Genomic DNA, 15,635 nt, shown 5'->3' with positions numbered 1-15,635 from the left:
GCCATCATTAAGAAGCAAAATGGCAAGCTCTGTCCTCAACTTTGTTTGAGGAAGTGAAGTTTGCCCAGCTCCACGCCGACTGTCTTTGGCTACACTCACAGCTAATGAGCTCTGACATTGGAAATGTAAGTGAGCATGAGCTAACAGCTCCCAGCCTTGCACCACCCATGAAGTCAACTGGAAAAATTTTGCTAAAGCTGTAGACTGGCAAACAGCCTGTTTATTGAAAAGAGGCAGCTTGCAAGAGAAAGTGTTTATAGTGGCCACTTTACCTGCCGCTTCCCTGCTCGGTGATGTCTGCTTTTCTTCAGGGGGTCTGCAGGGAACGCTGTCACCTCCTCTCCTTCTCAGTCACGAGTCTAATTGTTTGCTGTTTTTTATTAGGCCGCCTTATGATCCCTTAATGAAGTTCTTTTCTCTGCAGCGATTTACAAGGACAGATTGGAAACTCCGGTGGAGCTCTGCCGACCAGGAACGCAGGCACAGCACTTAGCCAGCACTCGTTAAGTCCGTCTATCACCTGGCTATTAGGCATTGTGAAAACAGTATGTTTTACTGGCAATCATATAAAATTAACCCTTTCTTTAAGGAGAGAACAGAGACTCTAATGGATTCATTAGGGCACAGATACTTAATGCACTGGCTTCCCCCCCGCTCCAGCAATTTACCGATTTACATTTTATGAACTGATACCACGAGGCAATTCATTTGCCCATTACGATACATCCGGTGACTTGAGTTTAATCCCACATGGCTTTCACCCTTGCACTGGAAGGTAGAGACAAGTGAGCTGGCTGTAAAACACCACGCGCCGCTTGGGTGCCACATAAATAATGCAGCAGCTGCCCGAGGTACCGATCCGACAAAGCATGTGGCCGCCATTCCTCATTACATTTAAATCGGTGGCTGAAATGTTGCCAGTGCTGTCTCATATGGATAACTGGACCCCCAGGAGCAGTCCCAGTGAATTCAGTGGGATGGCTTTGATAGGGCAGGTTACTTTCCCATGTCAGTGGCTTAAGAGTGTGCACAGGTGTGATCACTTGAGTAAGTGATTTGCACAAGTGCTGGGCAGGCACCTCAAACTTGCCAAAATCCACGTGTGTGCTTAAGCCTGGCAGCCGCCTTAGGTCAGCAGGATGGGCGGATAAATTAGTTCTGCTCACTCAGAGCGAAATAGTCCAGGTATAGGAGCCTGAGCATGGCTATACCGCTCCGCTCAGGTGACCTCCCAATCTGGAAGCAGCGTACATGTGTTCACACAGCATCAGGCAGTGTCATGCAGTGGCCTCTCAGCAGTGAGTTGCGGGGACAGAAGGTCACTGCCTGGTGCTTATCCAGAGCCAGTTTTTCAAATGCGGAAGAAAGGCCTCATTTCCGAAAGTCCTTGGGTCACAGCAGGATGGTCTTCCACCTTCTAGGAACGCACCCTTGGACTTCAGGGGGCTCCGGGCTGCCTGGGGAAGCATCCCTCGCCCACCCTTTCCCTCTCTCACCCCTCTCCACCCTCTCCTATAAATGACTTCCCATTTCCCTGCAGCAGTGTGGGGGTGCGGGTCATTACTCACTTGGGCTCCAAAAAGAGTCAGGTATGGTGTAAGGACCCAAGATCCCCAGGGACAATAGGGTGATGCTGGGAGGAATGGGGCTATAAAAGGGAGATATGAAACAGCCCACAGGTTTTAGCTGTGCATGAATAAAAACCTTGCTATTAGGCTGCAAAAGGTGCAAGCAAAAGGTGGGGGAAGGGGAGGGGAAATACCACCAGAAGTGCATCTCCTAAGTGTGAAGTGTGTGTGTGTGTGCGCGCGCGCGCGTGTGTGTGTGTGTGTGGAGGGGGGGAGGGTTGATTTTAATGATCCTTTTCCCACACACCTACCTAGCAGTCGCTTGGATGGTTTATTTATATATTTCCCTCTCCTATTTAAGCAAGGCCCCTTTTTCCCCTTTAACCTGAGAAAGACTGTCCTCCCCGGTATGACCTTCTTTCTTTCTTTTTTGTTTTTTCTCTTCCCTTTTTTTTCCTTCTTCTTTCCTTTTCTCTCTCCTCCTCCCTTCCCCCCTCCTCTTCCCCTGCCTCCAGGCTATTGCCCTCATGCCAGTAACTAGATAACACACTCTATCAGAGATTTTTTAAAAAATCATTGCAAAGGCACTAGGGCTGATAGTGGCATCAATCCTCACCTGACACGGGAGAGGGTCAACCATTTATCTCTTCACATTGCCTGTGGTTACTGCAGAAGCCATCTTGGCTCTCTACATCTTAACAATCTTGCAGATGGTACCTCTGTCAGCACCGATAGCATCTGCACCCCAAGACTGGCTTTTTGGTTTTATTTTTCTTTACTGGCTTTTTATTGTTTTAATCAAGAGACTTTGCAAAGCTAGCAAGGATTAAGGGAAGACACCACTGAATCCCTCTCTAACCTGTAGCCAAGAAGCACTTGAACAAATATCAAATATAAGTAATTTGGAAAGGAAGGGGGACTGGCTGAGATGCACAAAAAATGTCATAAAAAGACAGCTCCCACCAGCTTTGCTTCTGAGTGACATCCCAAGGTGTAGGTGTTATCGTTAGCAGCAATAGCATTACCAGACAATGCAAGTGAGGACAGTGCACCAAGACAAGGGGAGTTTGGGGTAAAAAAAAGTTGGGAAATAATCTCGACTATATTGCAGGTTGCATCAACTATGCCTGCTAGCATAGTAAAGATGATTTGAAGCATAGCTCTTACTCTTATTTCAGAGCCATGGGTCATTATTGCTGGTTGCCACATGGGGCCGGGAGGGAATTCCTCCCCACTCCCCCACCCTGCTTCTACATGTGCCACTGTGTTTTTAAGCCTTCCTCAGAAGTGTTGGGTGTTGGCTGCACCCGAGGCTGGAGATTTGGACCAAGGGGGAGCCAGTGCTCCTGCTGGGACTTAAACAAAGAGGCTCATAGCTAGAGAAACCTTCCTCTATAGCAGGGATCATGGCCCTTGGCCCAGGATCTCTTGACTGTATATTGACAACATTTTATAGAAGCACGACATCGGTGCCATGGTTCCCCTGCTTTACCTGCGGCAGGTCACAATGCTAGGACTATGTTGTATCAGGGTTGAAGGTATGCATTTAGATGGGATGGGATGGTTTAGACAGAGATGATCCTGGATAGCAGGTTGGACTACTTGACCTCTGGAAGGACCCTCTCTAACAGATGATTTTACTGTTGATGAATGACGAGGGTCTGGGTTTGTATCTGCTGCAACGCCAGTACAAACAGGCGGGAGCTGGTTTGAAGTCCTCATTACTCTTTGCTAATTAAACGTTGCAGCACTGCACTGATGCATGAGCGCTAGAGCATACCTAGTAAAGCACTCCTAAGCAGATGGTTCTTTTCAGCAGCATATTGGGCCCATTTTACAGATGAGCAACGTGAGATGCAGACTGATCTACAGAATATTCACAGTTGTCTACATGTGCCCAGTTTGGGGGCATCTCTAAGAAGAAGGCACATGCCAAAACATGGAAATTAGGCAATGGAGCTGCCTCCAAGTAGCACTGAGTGGGACCAGGGCTGAGAAAGCCTCGACTAACACTCAGTCTCCCAACTCGCCACTGACAAAAGAGTCGCCCAAAGCCAAAGTAGTCTTCCTCCCCCAGCCCTCACTGATATCTCTTGTGAGAGCAGCACTGCTTCTTAGGCACCTCTTTGCTTTATAAGAGCTAGGCCCTGACAGAAAAGGAAACCTGGTCTGGGGGTTAGGGAATTAAACCTGGACAGGGGGTTTGAGGCAGGACTCTACCACCGACTTGCTTTGTGACTTGGAATAAGTCATTCAGAGCCAAATCCCTCCAAAACATGGAGACAGACAGCTAAAATGAAATCCAGGACCAAATTTAGGCACCTCAGTCCAAGTGAAGGATTCACTAACCACCCATGTAGGTCCTTATACATAGGATTTGGCCAGAAAACTGGCTTCAACCCTAAAGGTCTGCTGTTTGAGATTCACGTCTGCCAGTGTCCCCCCACCACCACAGGGGCCCGAGCCAGTTGTGCTCAGAGACCACGCTAACACAGGCTGACAGCACTGAATCAGCACCAAACAGGAGGTGCATCCACTTCAATTAAAAAAACTTAGCTGACGATGATGCCTTTGACTGAACCGCCTTGTGGTTATGTTATTCACTCGGGAGGGACACAGGAATCTAGCCCCTCGGCCCCTAAAGGGACATCTTCCACCTCCCTGGAGAGTGCCCTAACCACCCCACTATTGGCACAGCCAGGCTGGGAAGAAGGAGGGCACTCTAGACCCTTCCTATGGGAGCTGGTCTGCTGTGAATGCAAGATTTGTAGGGTCAGGGAGGCAGGGAAACAAAAGGGGCCTTGGCTCCCATCCACTGGTCACACATCTTCTCCAGTTACTGCAGAGCAACCCCTTTGTGGATCAAGGCCTCTGTCCTTTTGCACCCCACTCCCCCATTTGTGAAATAACAGACAAAAGGCAATCAGGACTCATAGTACAGATGAAACCATCCAAGCGACTGCTTTTATTAGACCAACACGATTTTTGCAAAAAAAAATGTCTTTAGTTGCAAGCTTTCGGGCACAAACACCCTTCATCAGGAACTGGGGCAAAGATTGCAAATGTTCTCCTCGGTAAAAGCAGGAGCAGGATCTCAGGTTTCAGGTGCTTTCTGCTTGGGAAAAGATGAAGATTTCGTTTGAAAAAATGGGCTAAGCAGGAAGCAACGGTGACCGCCTGAAACCTGAAATCCTCTCCTGCCTTTGTTTCAAGGTAATCTGCATCATCACGGATCCTCCCAGGAGGTGAGAGGCTCCATACCAGCTATGAGCTGACTGCCCAGAGGAGTTCTCTGTCTATTGACTCCTCTGTGAAATCCTAGGAAATATGAACTTTCATTTCTACCCAGGAGACCTTTCACAATCTTTTCTCCACTGCCTGATGAAGGGCGTTTGTGCCCAAAAGCTTGCAATTAAAGAATTTTTTTTTGCAAAAATCTTGTTGGTCTAATAAAAGATATCATCTTTTAGTACAAGCAAAAGATATTATCTTTTAGTACAAGTCCCAATTGTCTTTTCCTCTAGTCCAATATGGCTACAACCTGGATAGCTGATAACAGACAAAGGCATCAACAACTGCAAGGTGCCCAGGTTCTCATGGCAATGGGGAGCACAAATGTATCTGAGCCAGACAGAGATGCGAGGTGACAGTTCCCAGAAAGGCAAAAGCTTTTTCCCATGCACATTTACTGGCTAGACGTGCCTTAATGAGAAAGCTGCCCTCCCTTCGCCTAAACTTGCTGCAATTGCTTAGTTCAGTTTAAGAAGGTCCAGAAAGTATTTAATTAAAATCACTTTCCATTCACCCCTCGGGTCAAACTTTTCTATGTAAACAAGGCCAGAATTGCTTCTTCCTCAGCTAAAAGAAGCCTTGGCAAAAATTTCATCACAGGTTTGTGGTCTTTATTTTGATTTCACTTTTCAAGTTATGATACCAAATACTTCCAACCTGAAGGATCACTCCTGTGGTCATGCAGATGCCTCAAATGCAAAGCATCTGGTGCTCAGAAGCACTTTGCTATGGATGTGCCAAGTTCATGTGCGTTGCAAATACACGCAGACCAAAGACACCTCCCGTTGTGGAAGGGTGTCGACATGTGCGAGAAGGCCGAGGATGCTTTGTTCTTCTGAAGCATCTTTTAGCTAAGGATCTCAAAAGTAGCTTGCAAAGATTAACCAATAAATGTACCACCTCCCTTTCCCCCGCTAAGGTTGGGAAGGGGTATACTTATGCACTTCATCCAGCAATGAAATGCAGCCACCTCTGGGGTGGAGGGTAGAGGCTACTCAGTAGGGTAAAGCCAGCACCATGCAGCCAGGATACTTAGTGAAGAGCATATTCACCTGAAACTGCAAGTCAAAATGTAGGCAAACAGCAGGCAATAACATAAATCCAGAGTTTAAGCAGGGCACCTGATTTAAAAGACTTCCTCTCATGAAATCAGTCTTGCTTGGTACCAGAGCTAAGCTTGATACAGGATTGGGTGGGGAAATGGATATAAAATTCCTGCAGTTTTACACCGCCTTTGCTCAATTGTGAGGCCCACCTAAGACAAGGAACATAAAAAGGCAAGGGCAGAGGGAGATTATCATTTGTATGATTTGCAGTCATTTTCTGATCATTATTCTACAGGGAGCCAGTAGTTGCATTTAGATTGCTTAACTTCTCAGTATAAAAAGATGCTTGAACTTTTATTTTATTTATTTTTTTTAGGGGGTGGGAATTGAGAAGCTCTAACATCCCCATGCGTGAAACAGTTGAAGAAGCACTTTGGAAACACTATGGCTAGGGACAGACATTGCACATAAACAGGTTTAAATTATCTCAACCTGGAATAGAACAGACGTTCAGTGCACATAAACTAGTGTGAAAACGGCTGGAACTGGTTTGAGAAAAACCTGGTTGAATGTAGTATCTGACCTAACGGATTTGGGTCAAACCGGTTTATGCAACGTCTGCCCCAGACCTACAGGGAGAAAGCTCTTGGGCTTCCACTCCAGTTCCCCTGATCTATATGAAGTTACAAAGGCCTCCAGAAGGTACTAGCATCTCTTTTCCCATCCCCATCCCTCTCTCCCAAATAGTGCAGTCTCCAGAGAAGCACGTGGGGTGGAGAGAGCAGGTGAGTAACCTGAAAACAAAGCCAGCAGGTAGCAAATGTTAGGTCTGGGGATCCAATGCCCAGTATACAATGAATGGGAGGTGAGCAGCTAGTTCTCCTAACTAGCTTTGCAGCACCCGACAGCTTTGCTTTTACCTCTGCCACTGTGAACAAGCTAAGAAACTGCAGACTTTCCATGCAGCTATTTAAATCTCGAGTCCTGCCATAACGTCATCTTTAAGAATAAGCTTAAAAAAAGAAACAAAGCCCCGCACATGCAAGCACAACTGTAATTCAGGATAGCATTTTTATCTAGCATGTTATTTTTTATTAGCCTTCTCTTCTTTAATGGCATCCCCTCGAGGGTTGGACTGGAGGAAATGAGCTCCTGTACCAGTTAGGTTTTCCTACAATTGACTTACTATACATGGCATCTGCCCTGCAACATACATTATACTGCCCATCTGGGCCAGCGAAGGAGGGGAGCCGGTACACGGAAAACACTGCTCAAACAGCATGCCTGCATGATGATTAGATCTGGTCCAGTGATCTGGAATAATAATCTGAAGGCTCACTAAGCATAATAGGTTCAGAGACACCCAAGCCTGGTCAAATCTTCCCATGAGCATCTTCTCCTTGTGTTATCAGCATGTTTTACACATCTCATCAGTGTCATGGCAGCTGACATCTCATTATGCACCAGAGGTGGAAGTGGACGGGTAGTGACTGAGCATCCAAACTTTTTTTTTTTTTTTAATTCATATCTCCCCACTACCCGGTGCATCGTGAAGCGGCAAGCTAATTAAGTCCTGTGGGATAGACAATCAGGGCTGTTTCTTACTTAAGTAGGCTAAATTACATTATACACAGATTCAAAAATAACGCTCACTGCTCTTCCTCAGTTAATAATAGCGTGTGTTACAAATGTTAATGATTCCAAATGCAACTCAGGGCAGCGCCTGGGTCCCTCGCATACATGGCCTAATTAAGTCATAAGGCAGCACGTATGTCAAACCATACAGGTGAGCAGAGGTCAGGAATAAGCTGCCTCTTCCTAAAACCCTCACCCCATCCTCCTGGGGACATGCAGACACAGGCCTGGACTTCGTGACTGCTTCTCAACTCTATCACCGACCATGCCAGCATAAAAAAACTGACACCTGGGGCAGAATTTCTCAACGCTGTTCTCAATGGTGACAGAGACAGAACAAGCAGCGATGGCTTCAAGTTGCAGCAAAGGAAGTTTTGGTTGGATATTAGGAAAAACTTTCTCACTAGGAGGGTGGTGAAGCACAGGAATGGGACACCCAGAGGTGTGTTGCAATCTCCATCCTTGGAGGTTTTTTAAGGCCCGGGTAGACAAAACCTTGGCTGGGATGATGTAGTTGGGGCTGGTCCTGCTTTGAGCAGGAGGTTGGATGAGATGTGACCTCCTGAGGTCCCTTCCCACCCTCATTTTCTATGATTATATGATTCTAACAGCTGAATAAAACCCTAGACTGGGTCCTTGTTTTGCAACCAACTTGAAGACCCCTAAATCAGGCCCCACTGAATTAAAAAGATCATTGCAAAGTCACGGGGATCCTTCCATGGGAAACAATCTGCAAGGCTTTTACAAATTGGATTTAAGAGTTTATGTCTAGATAAAGTAAACCTTTTTTTTTCACCAATGCAACCACCTCATGCATGTAATGGGGATTTACATACATCCATAGGGAGTAACTCTGTCCACAGTACCGCTATCCTCTAAGTCAGTGCCCTGTGCTAGCAAAAAGGCCTCAGTTTTGTGGATTTCACAGCTTCTCACGCATTATTCCCATCTGTGCAGAACAGCTTGGAAGGGTTGTAGGGAACAGCAGGGTTTTCTACAGTTATGGGCACAACATAGGGCAGAAGGTAGCTGTCTAGCAAAAAAAACTGACCCAGAGGATGCAGCTGGAGCAGCGGTGCTGAATTCCTGGAAGAATCACGTCAGCCACATTGCTCCCGTCCCTCTTCGGTTCCCTCTGTCTTCCCACATCAAGTCCAAACCTCCTGTCCTCATCTCCAAGTCCCCTGCCCTTCCACAACTAGCTCCTCTTGTCTAATCTTGCACTGCTTTCCCAACGTCTCCTCTGCACCACTTATGAAATGCTTGCCTCATTCATTCCTCGATCAGCTTCCCCATCCTGCCTTTGCTGCTTGCAGTGCCCTCCTGGGGGTGCCCTGACACCAGAGGCTCTTCATTTCTTTGCCTGAAAAGCTCCCTAAGCATCTACAGTGTTGTTCCTCCTCATACCTAGACATGCCGCAGTCTTGGCAGCATGGAGCAACTCCGTGCCTCGCTCACAGAGAGAAAGCAAAAGTTAGCCCGACTCTCTCACCGAGTGGTTAAAGTGGTGCGTACCCTTTGTCCCAGCCCCTGGTGCATTTATGCATTTTACCCTCTGGACCAGGAAGGGCAGGACTCTTCTCTCTCATATGAGTGCCCAAGACACTTGAGTCCTGCCTGTCTCTCTGTTTCTAACTTTCTCCCCTCCCTCGCCCTGTTGCTGGTCCACTGAATCTTGGACTATTTTCTGCAGCCTGGAACAGCTTCGAACGCAAGAGTTGCAGACTGCTGCTCTCATAAACAGCCCAGAGCATCCCCAAACGTGGGGGTTTAGGAGCCAATGGCTCTGAATCCAGGTCACCCACACCCGCAAACCACAGAGCTACAATACCAAATGGGCACAGCACCATCAACACCTCGTCCTCCTCCTGTAGTCGAGACTTAAAAGCAATGAGCAACCCCTATCCCATGTTTGAAATGAAGGCTGCAGGCACCAACGTTAGGCACGGAGTCTAGGCCAGGGATCCAGAGTGGACGAACCACCTCCTTGCAGTCCTAAACCTGGCACCCAAACTCCAAGGGGAGGGGAAGGAGTGTAAGACCCTGCTCTCAGTGCTACGCCACTGGCTACACAGCCCTTGTTCTGCTTGCATGTTGCTGTGGGTCCCACACCGAAATGCTTTTTTCCTTATACTTGGTCCAGGGAGCCTAGCACAGGATGTAGGCAGACAAGGTTCTTTGGGTAAATCCGATATCTTTTATTAGGCCAACTCGAACAGTTGGAAAAATTAGTCTTTGCAAGCTTTCGGGTACAAAGACCCTTCATCTGACTGAGGAAGCTTCTGCAGTTGGTTCTATGATGCAAGAGTCAATGACGCTTCAATTTACATCTTCACTGACTGCCTTTCTTTCATGCATACCAGCCTCTGGCTTCCTTACTATCCGTTCCTTCCAGGAGGAGCGCACACACCAACTGCAGATGCTGCCTCAGCCTGCCAAAGGGTATCTGTACCCAAAAGCTTGCAAAGAAGAATTTTTCCAACTGTTGGAGTTGGTCTAATAAAAGATATCAGATTCACCCAAAGGACCTTGTCTGCCAATGGATGTCCTTAGACCAACATGGCTACAACTTATACCCCTAGAACAGGATTTGAGAGTCCAGCTCCACCAACCAGCTTCCCAAGTCCCATTTTGGATCGGTTTCTAAACGATTCAGTCAATATTGCATGGGAAGACTTAGAGCTGAGCTCTCTGCTTGTGCCCTAACTGCTGGCCTATGTTTCCTCACTAACATTAACAGCCATTGTAACTACAGACTCCTTATTGTCATGGCTCATACTCTCACTGCCACCCTACTCCTTTGTCACAAGGAGCTGCTGCAGCTTGCCACAAATGAAATTCGAAGCCTTTTGGGGTAGGGGCTGTATCTTACTTTGTGCCTGCCCAACACAAACCTGTTGGTAATTTGGGCATATAGGCATTCCCTCAATGCAAAGAGCAAATAATAATTATAGCCCACCCAATAGTGAGCTGGAGCATATCAGCTGGGCTAGAGCCCCATGGAGCTACATTGACTGACAGCAGCTGAGGATCAGGGCACCATCCGTGCAGCGCTTTGGGGACCTTAGATGAAAAGGGTGATACAAGTGCAAGGTGTTAGTATAGAAGTGATGGCATCCCATGACTTCCTCGGCTGCTTGCTAATAGTTCCTTTATCCCCATGCACCGGACGCTAATAATACTTTCCACTGTCTGGTACTGATGCTGGGGACCATTATTTCCAATGGAAAGGTAAGGCTAGTTCACACGACATGATTTAAACCTCTACAGTGAAGCATGCATATGCTGCGCTGACCCATAAATCTTACCAGGGCGCTGTCAGCTAGGAAGGGACCCAAATTGAAACCATTTATCTGAATTCCCCACCCAGACACCCCCATGGCCCCTCCTGATTTGGGGCATAACAGAGACCTGATTCCAGATGGCCTGTGGTTTCATTAAGCAGAATCAAAGCCCAAGTGACGAGGCTTTGCAAAGCCAAAAGCCTTCCTAGTTTTGCACAGCCCCCTTTCCCTTTTCCTTAGTTTTCTGAAGCCCCCGAGGGTTGGAATAGGTTTTCACTGTGCTGCACGGCTCGGCTTCTAGCGGAGACACGACACAAGTCACTCACCATCCCAAAAAGCACAGGCTTCCAGTGCTCAAGCTAGCAGACAATCTCCTCACTAGGATTGCAGGATTTCTGAAACGCAGCCGATCCCTGCCAGTAGCAGGCAGGAGCTCACAGACGCCACAACCGGCACTTTATGGGGCTGTTGGGAATACTAGGTGCATTTCATTTGGGGGGGGGATAGAATAAAAGCAGCCACATTTTGGCCTGAAGAGGTCTCTCTTTTGGCCCCGCTGCAATGTTTAACTAAAACGTCCCCCCTTAGCCATGCACACTCCTGATAGCCCAGGCACCGATGCTGATTAACAAAGGAGGAAATACATGAGCAGGGGCTGCTAGAAAAGCAGAGGAAGCCAGGAAATGTGCATGCAGGCTGCACCGGCAGGGAAAGAAATGTTCCATTTAGCCTGCTAGAAGACAGGCTTGTGGGCTCTAGAAACAACCCAATTAAACAATCTCTTAAAGAGAAGTGATCGCACACCGGCTGCAGCATTTCAGTCATTCGGGAGGAACCAGGGCAGCTCTGCACCAAAAGCAGAAGGGCTGACAGAGTAAAGACTTCTGCCTGGTGCTATAAAACAGAAAGGGATTGCTGGGCCAGGGAATAGCCAGGTCTGGGACTGCTGCACCTACCGCTGAGCTGGAGCGCATCTCTTAAGTGGTCCAGTGCATAACACTGCAGGTGGGAAAATTTCGGCCTAGGACAACACGCTTAAAAATTCCCGTGACATCTTTTTAAGATCAACAGCAGAGCAAGCGTAAGCCTGGAGTTTTCTAGGTCTCATCAGTGCTTAGTAGATGGCCTGATAATCAGATTATCGACCTCACCAAGAGAAAGGGCAGAACTGATTCTGCTGAGCAGGGTTAGGCATTTGAATTCTCTCATGCCAGTTTAACACAGCAATAGCGTCACCGGCTTCAAAAGAGTTACTCCTGAATTGCATCAGTGCATGGGAGGAGAGGATCAGCCCCAGAGAGTTAAAGATGCTTGGACGCCAAAGCGCTCCCCACATCCCCAAGGATAGCAGCGTCTAATAACAGTCGGATACCTCGGCACTCCCACGCAGTCCGTTTCAGAGATTATGAGCCAGTAACCTTCGGAGTGACAGCGGGGTCAAAGAAATGTTTTATGTCCGCTAAATCTTCTACCCCACTTCCACTACCGCTGTGCCAGCGAGACTTCATTTCATAGGCAGGGCTGAGCTCTGCCGCAGCTGAGGTGCTTGCAAGGGAGATCATCGCAAGCTTGTAATCGCAATTCTGAGATCAAGTTTTTACAAGCTGTTCAGTGGGAAACAAATGTCGTTGCTGGATTATCACACGCGCATAGGCGCACACGTGCTGCCCGTCTCTCCCTTACACCGCCGCAGTCCTCTTTTATGTACAACGAGCGAACACATCCAGAGTCAGACTTTCAAATAAAACTAGTGCTTCATGTACTCTCACAAGGTGACTTAAAACTCCTGCTCTCGCAAGCAGTCTCTTTGATCGAGGGGACAGGTATAAAGAAATGGTGCTTTGGAACATAAAAAGGGAGTTGGGGGTGGGGGGCAGAAAAATGCATAAACTACGAAGGAAGTTAAAGGAAACGAAGCAGCCTTCATTTCTATTTGATCAAATATACGATTAGCCATAGTTAACCATTAAGTCAGCAGCTGTGCATTCGAACCGCTTTTCAAAGTTGGAGAGCATTTAATATTATAGATTACTGCTGCTCAGCCCAAATTGTTTCCCACCCCCCCTTTAAATGTACACAATATTACAAATTTAATTTTAAGCTGTTTGAATCAGTCTGTAAAAAAGATTTGATTATACCTGAGTGTTCTGGCCCCAGCTTTTCCGTATCTCAGTAATCTTGGCGGTAATTGGCTGATTAGCTCCCTCACACTCCATCTCTGCCTCAGTTTCCATGGTAATGTTACAGGAGCTATTATAGATGAGAACTTCATCTCTTTCCACTTTAGGGCTGAAACGAGAAGGGAGGTTAAATGGGGTGTCATCAATCTTAATGAAATGCAATTATTTTTACTCTTATTAATCATTGCGAGCCATTAGCTTGTGGCAACTCCTGGCCACCATTTGTCAAACTTTGCAAATTTCGGTAATTTTGTTTCCATTCTTTTATTGTTTATTTGTTTTTCCTCCCTTTATCTGCAAACACTCACGATGAAAATACATGCAGTAAATATCTCTCAGTGATGCCGTTCTGCTTCCCCAAACTGTTACAAATGGGCAGCAAATGCTGTTCCAGGATGAAGACGGGGGAAAGCAGGGCAGACAATGACTGGGGAATAGCCATGTCTAGAGTCTGAGATGGACGCACACGCTGAGTGGGGTTTCTTGGGTTGCTTTTTTTTTTCCTTTCTTTCTTTCTTTCCCTTTTCCCCCTTCCCCTCTCTTATTCACACTTAGCAATGGGAAATGAATAACTTGCAACTCCCTTAGGGCACGCGGAGAAATTGGAAAAACCACACAACTGGCTAACTGGTCCCTAATTCCAACTGTGAAAAAATGAGCTCATTTAAGGGTTCCAATTCCTGCTACCCAGCTGATTGCAATGATGCTTTGTTGCTGGCATTGGAACATTAACTTAGTAAATTAATTAAACTTACTTAACAGCCCAGACTAAGCAGATTCGATATATGTGCCAGTTATACTAGCAGACACTCGCTCTAAGCTGTAAAGGCTCCTCTCACATAGAGAGCAGAAGTAACAGAAGAGGTATTAGGAAGAGGTGCCCTTGCAGGGTGCTGCTCACTTTGGTAGCCTTTTAGTAGAGGGAGCTGTAGGGGTTTCATCCAAAGTCCCTCAAAATCAATGGCAGACAAGTTTCTCTGGGTAAATCTGATATCTTTCATTAGTCCAACTCAATCGTCGGGGAAAAAATTCTTCTTTGCAAGCTTGCAGGTATAAATACCCAAAAATACCCATAAGCTTGCAAAGAAGAATTTTTCCAGCTGTTGGAATTGGTCTAATAAAAGGTATCAGGTTCACCCAAAGTACCCTGCCTGCTGATGTCCTTAGGCCAACCCGGCTACAAGCTACATCCTTGAAATCAATGGGATACTTTCCAATTTAACTCAGCATGATTTGGATCAGGCCTGTGATATGTATTGCACATTTGTATTTATTATGAAGGCCGTTTGCATTTCTTCCCCTCCCCATGCATTTCCCTTCAAAAAACCCATGGATTTCCTTGGTGTATGAATGTAGTGCCGATGCTAAGAAACTAAAAGTCCCTGTTTATTCACAGACCCATCACCTCCCAGCCAGATATGTAGCAACTGCTCCCTTAACGGTCCTGGCCACCAGCTCAATCTAAAGCAAAGGCCAGTCTTCTTCTATCACTTGTGCAAGCAACAGATAACACAGCTTGGTCCCTGGGCCCAGTTCTGCACTGCCCTCCTCGCACTCTTTGTAGCCATTTATACCTGTATAAAATGGGTGCTACCGTTTGAGTCAGCGTGGAACAAAGCAAGACAGCAGCGGAGAACCAAGCCTATTTAACCGGTGCCAATTGTGACAGTGGATTGTGCACTTATGTGATGAAGGCCTGAAAAGGCGTTGAGTTACAGTCAGGCCGACTCCACTCTGAATGTGTCCCACTCCTCTAACCAGGCAGGTAGGGACAGATTTCCAAATGGCACCTAAAAGATGGGATTCTCCGAAGTCTTCAAGGACCTCCGAACGCAGGCTAAATGGGATTTTCAGTAGCACCTAAGCAAGTTGTGCCTTTGAGTACCATTGATGGCAGCTAATTGGAGGATCCGGCCCTTAAAGCTTTTTTGGGGGCAGGGAGCAAAAGGAACCTGTCAAATGGATGAACCTAGAGCTTTCAACCCAGGCCGAGCGCTCTACTCGGCTTCACGAATAAATAGCTGCCGTTTTCACAATGCTTTTAGAGGGTGTTTGTTTTACTGCCATTCTCTTTTAGCACAATAGGAGGTGCGGGACAGAAAGCAGCTGAGTTAACAGAAAACCATCACAAGTATCCGAACCGTTTTAACGGTGAGTTTTTATTGATATATTTAAATGAACCTTTCCCTCCACTGTATCAGTAATCAAAAGCCAGCCGTAGGGAACTATGCTAGCTTTTGATATCAACACTTTGAGAACTATTCTCGTCCTGCACGGTAATTCAGTGGGTAACGTTCAAAGCTGCTTCGTGTGTTGTCTGCTGTAAGGAAATGCTGCATCCTTCAAATAATGCACATGTTTATAGCCTAAGATATATCCATATCTTCCTATAAATAGAGTCAGTCTGATAGGCTTTGCGTGGAAACCAAGGGAGATCTCTCTGCTGACAACAGCAATTAGTTCCTGGAAATTAATGTGAAGTTAAAGGATCCAGTCGGTAGAGTCCCCTAACAACTGCATCTGAAGCTGTCAGTTTTTTCCTGGGCACAGGAACTCTGGAAAGTTATTAGCAAATTGGAGATTGTAGAGAAGTGAAGCAAAGGAACAACTGATTTTAGGACCCACAAACTG

The 15,635-nt window shown here is 46.7% G+C and overlaps 1 protein-coding gene across 1 annotated transcript in view; it reads right to left on the bottom strand.

Moving 5' to 3' along the window:
- PKHD1 (PKHD1 ciliary IPT domain containing fibrocystin/polyductin) overlaps window positions 1–15,635 on the bottom strand; it is a 407,856-nt gene that overhangs the window by 307,435 nt on the left and 84,786 nt on the right. The window contains exon 35 of the mRNA XM_090030582.1: window positions 12,963–13,113. Coding sequence (XP_089886708.1) covers window positions 12,963–13,113 — 151 coding nt within the window. The remainder of the gene's footprint in view (window positions 1–12,962; window positions 13,114–15,635) is intronic.

The sequence above is a fragment of the Crocodylus siamensis genome, chromosome 1, assembly GCF_052110815.1.
Source record: "Crocodylus siamensis isolate JL-2025a chromosome 1, ASM5211081v1, whole genome shotgun sequence".
Lineage (NCBI taxonomy): Eukaryota > Metazoa > Chordata > Crocodylia > Crocodylidae > Crocodylus > Crocodylus siamensis.
Note: the sequence above shows the minus strand (reverse complement) of the source record. Positions and strands in the feature narration are given on the sequence as shown.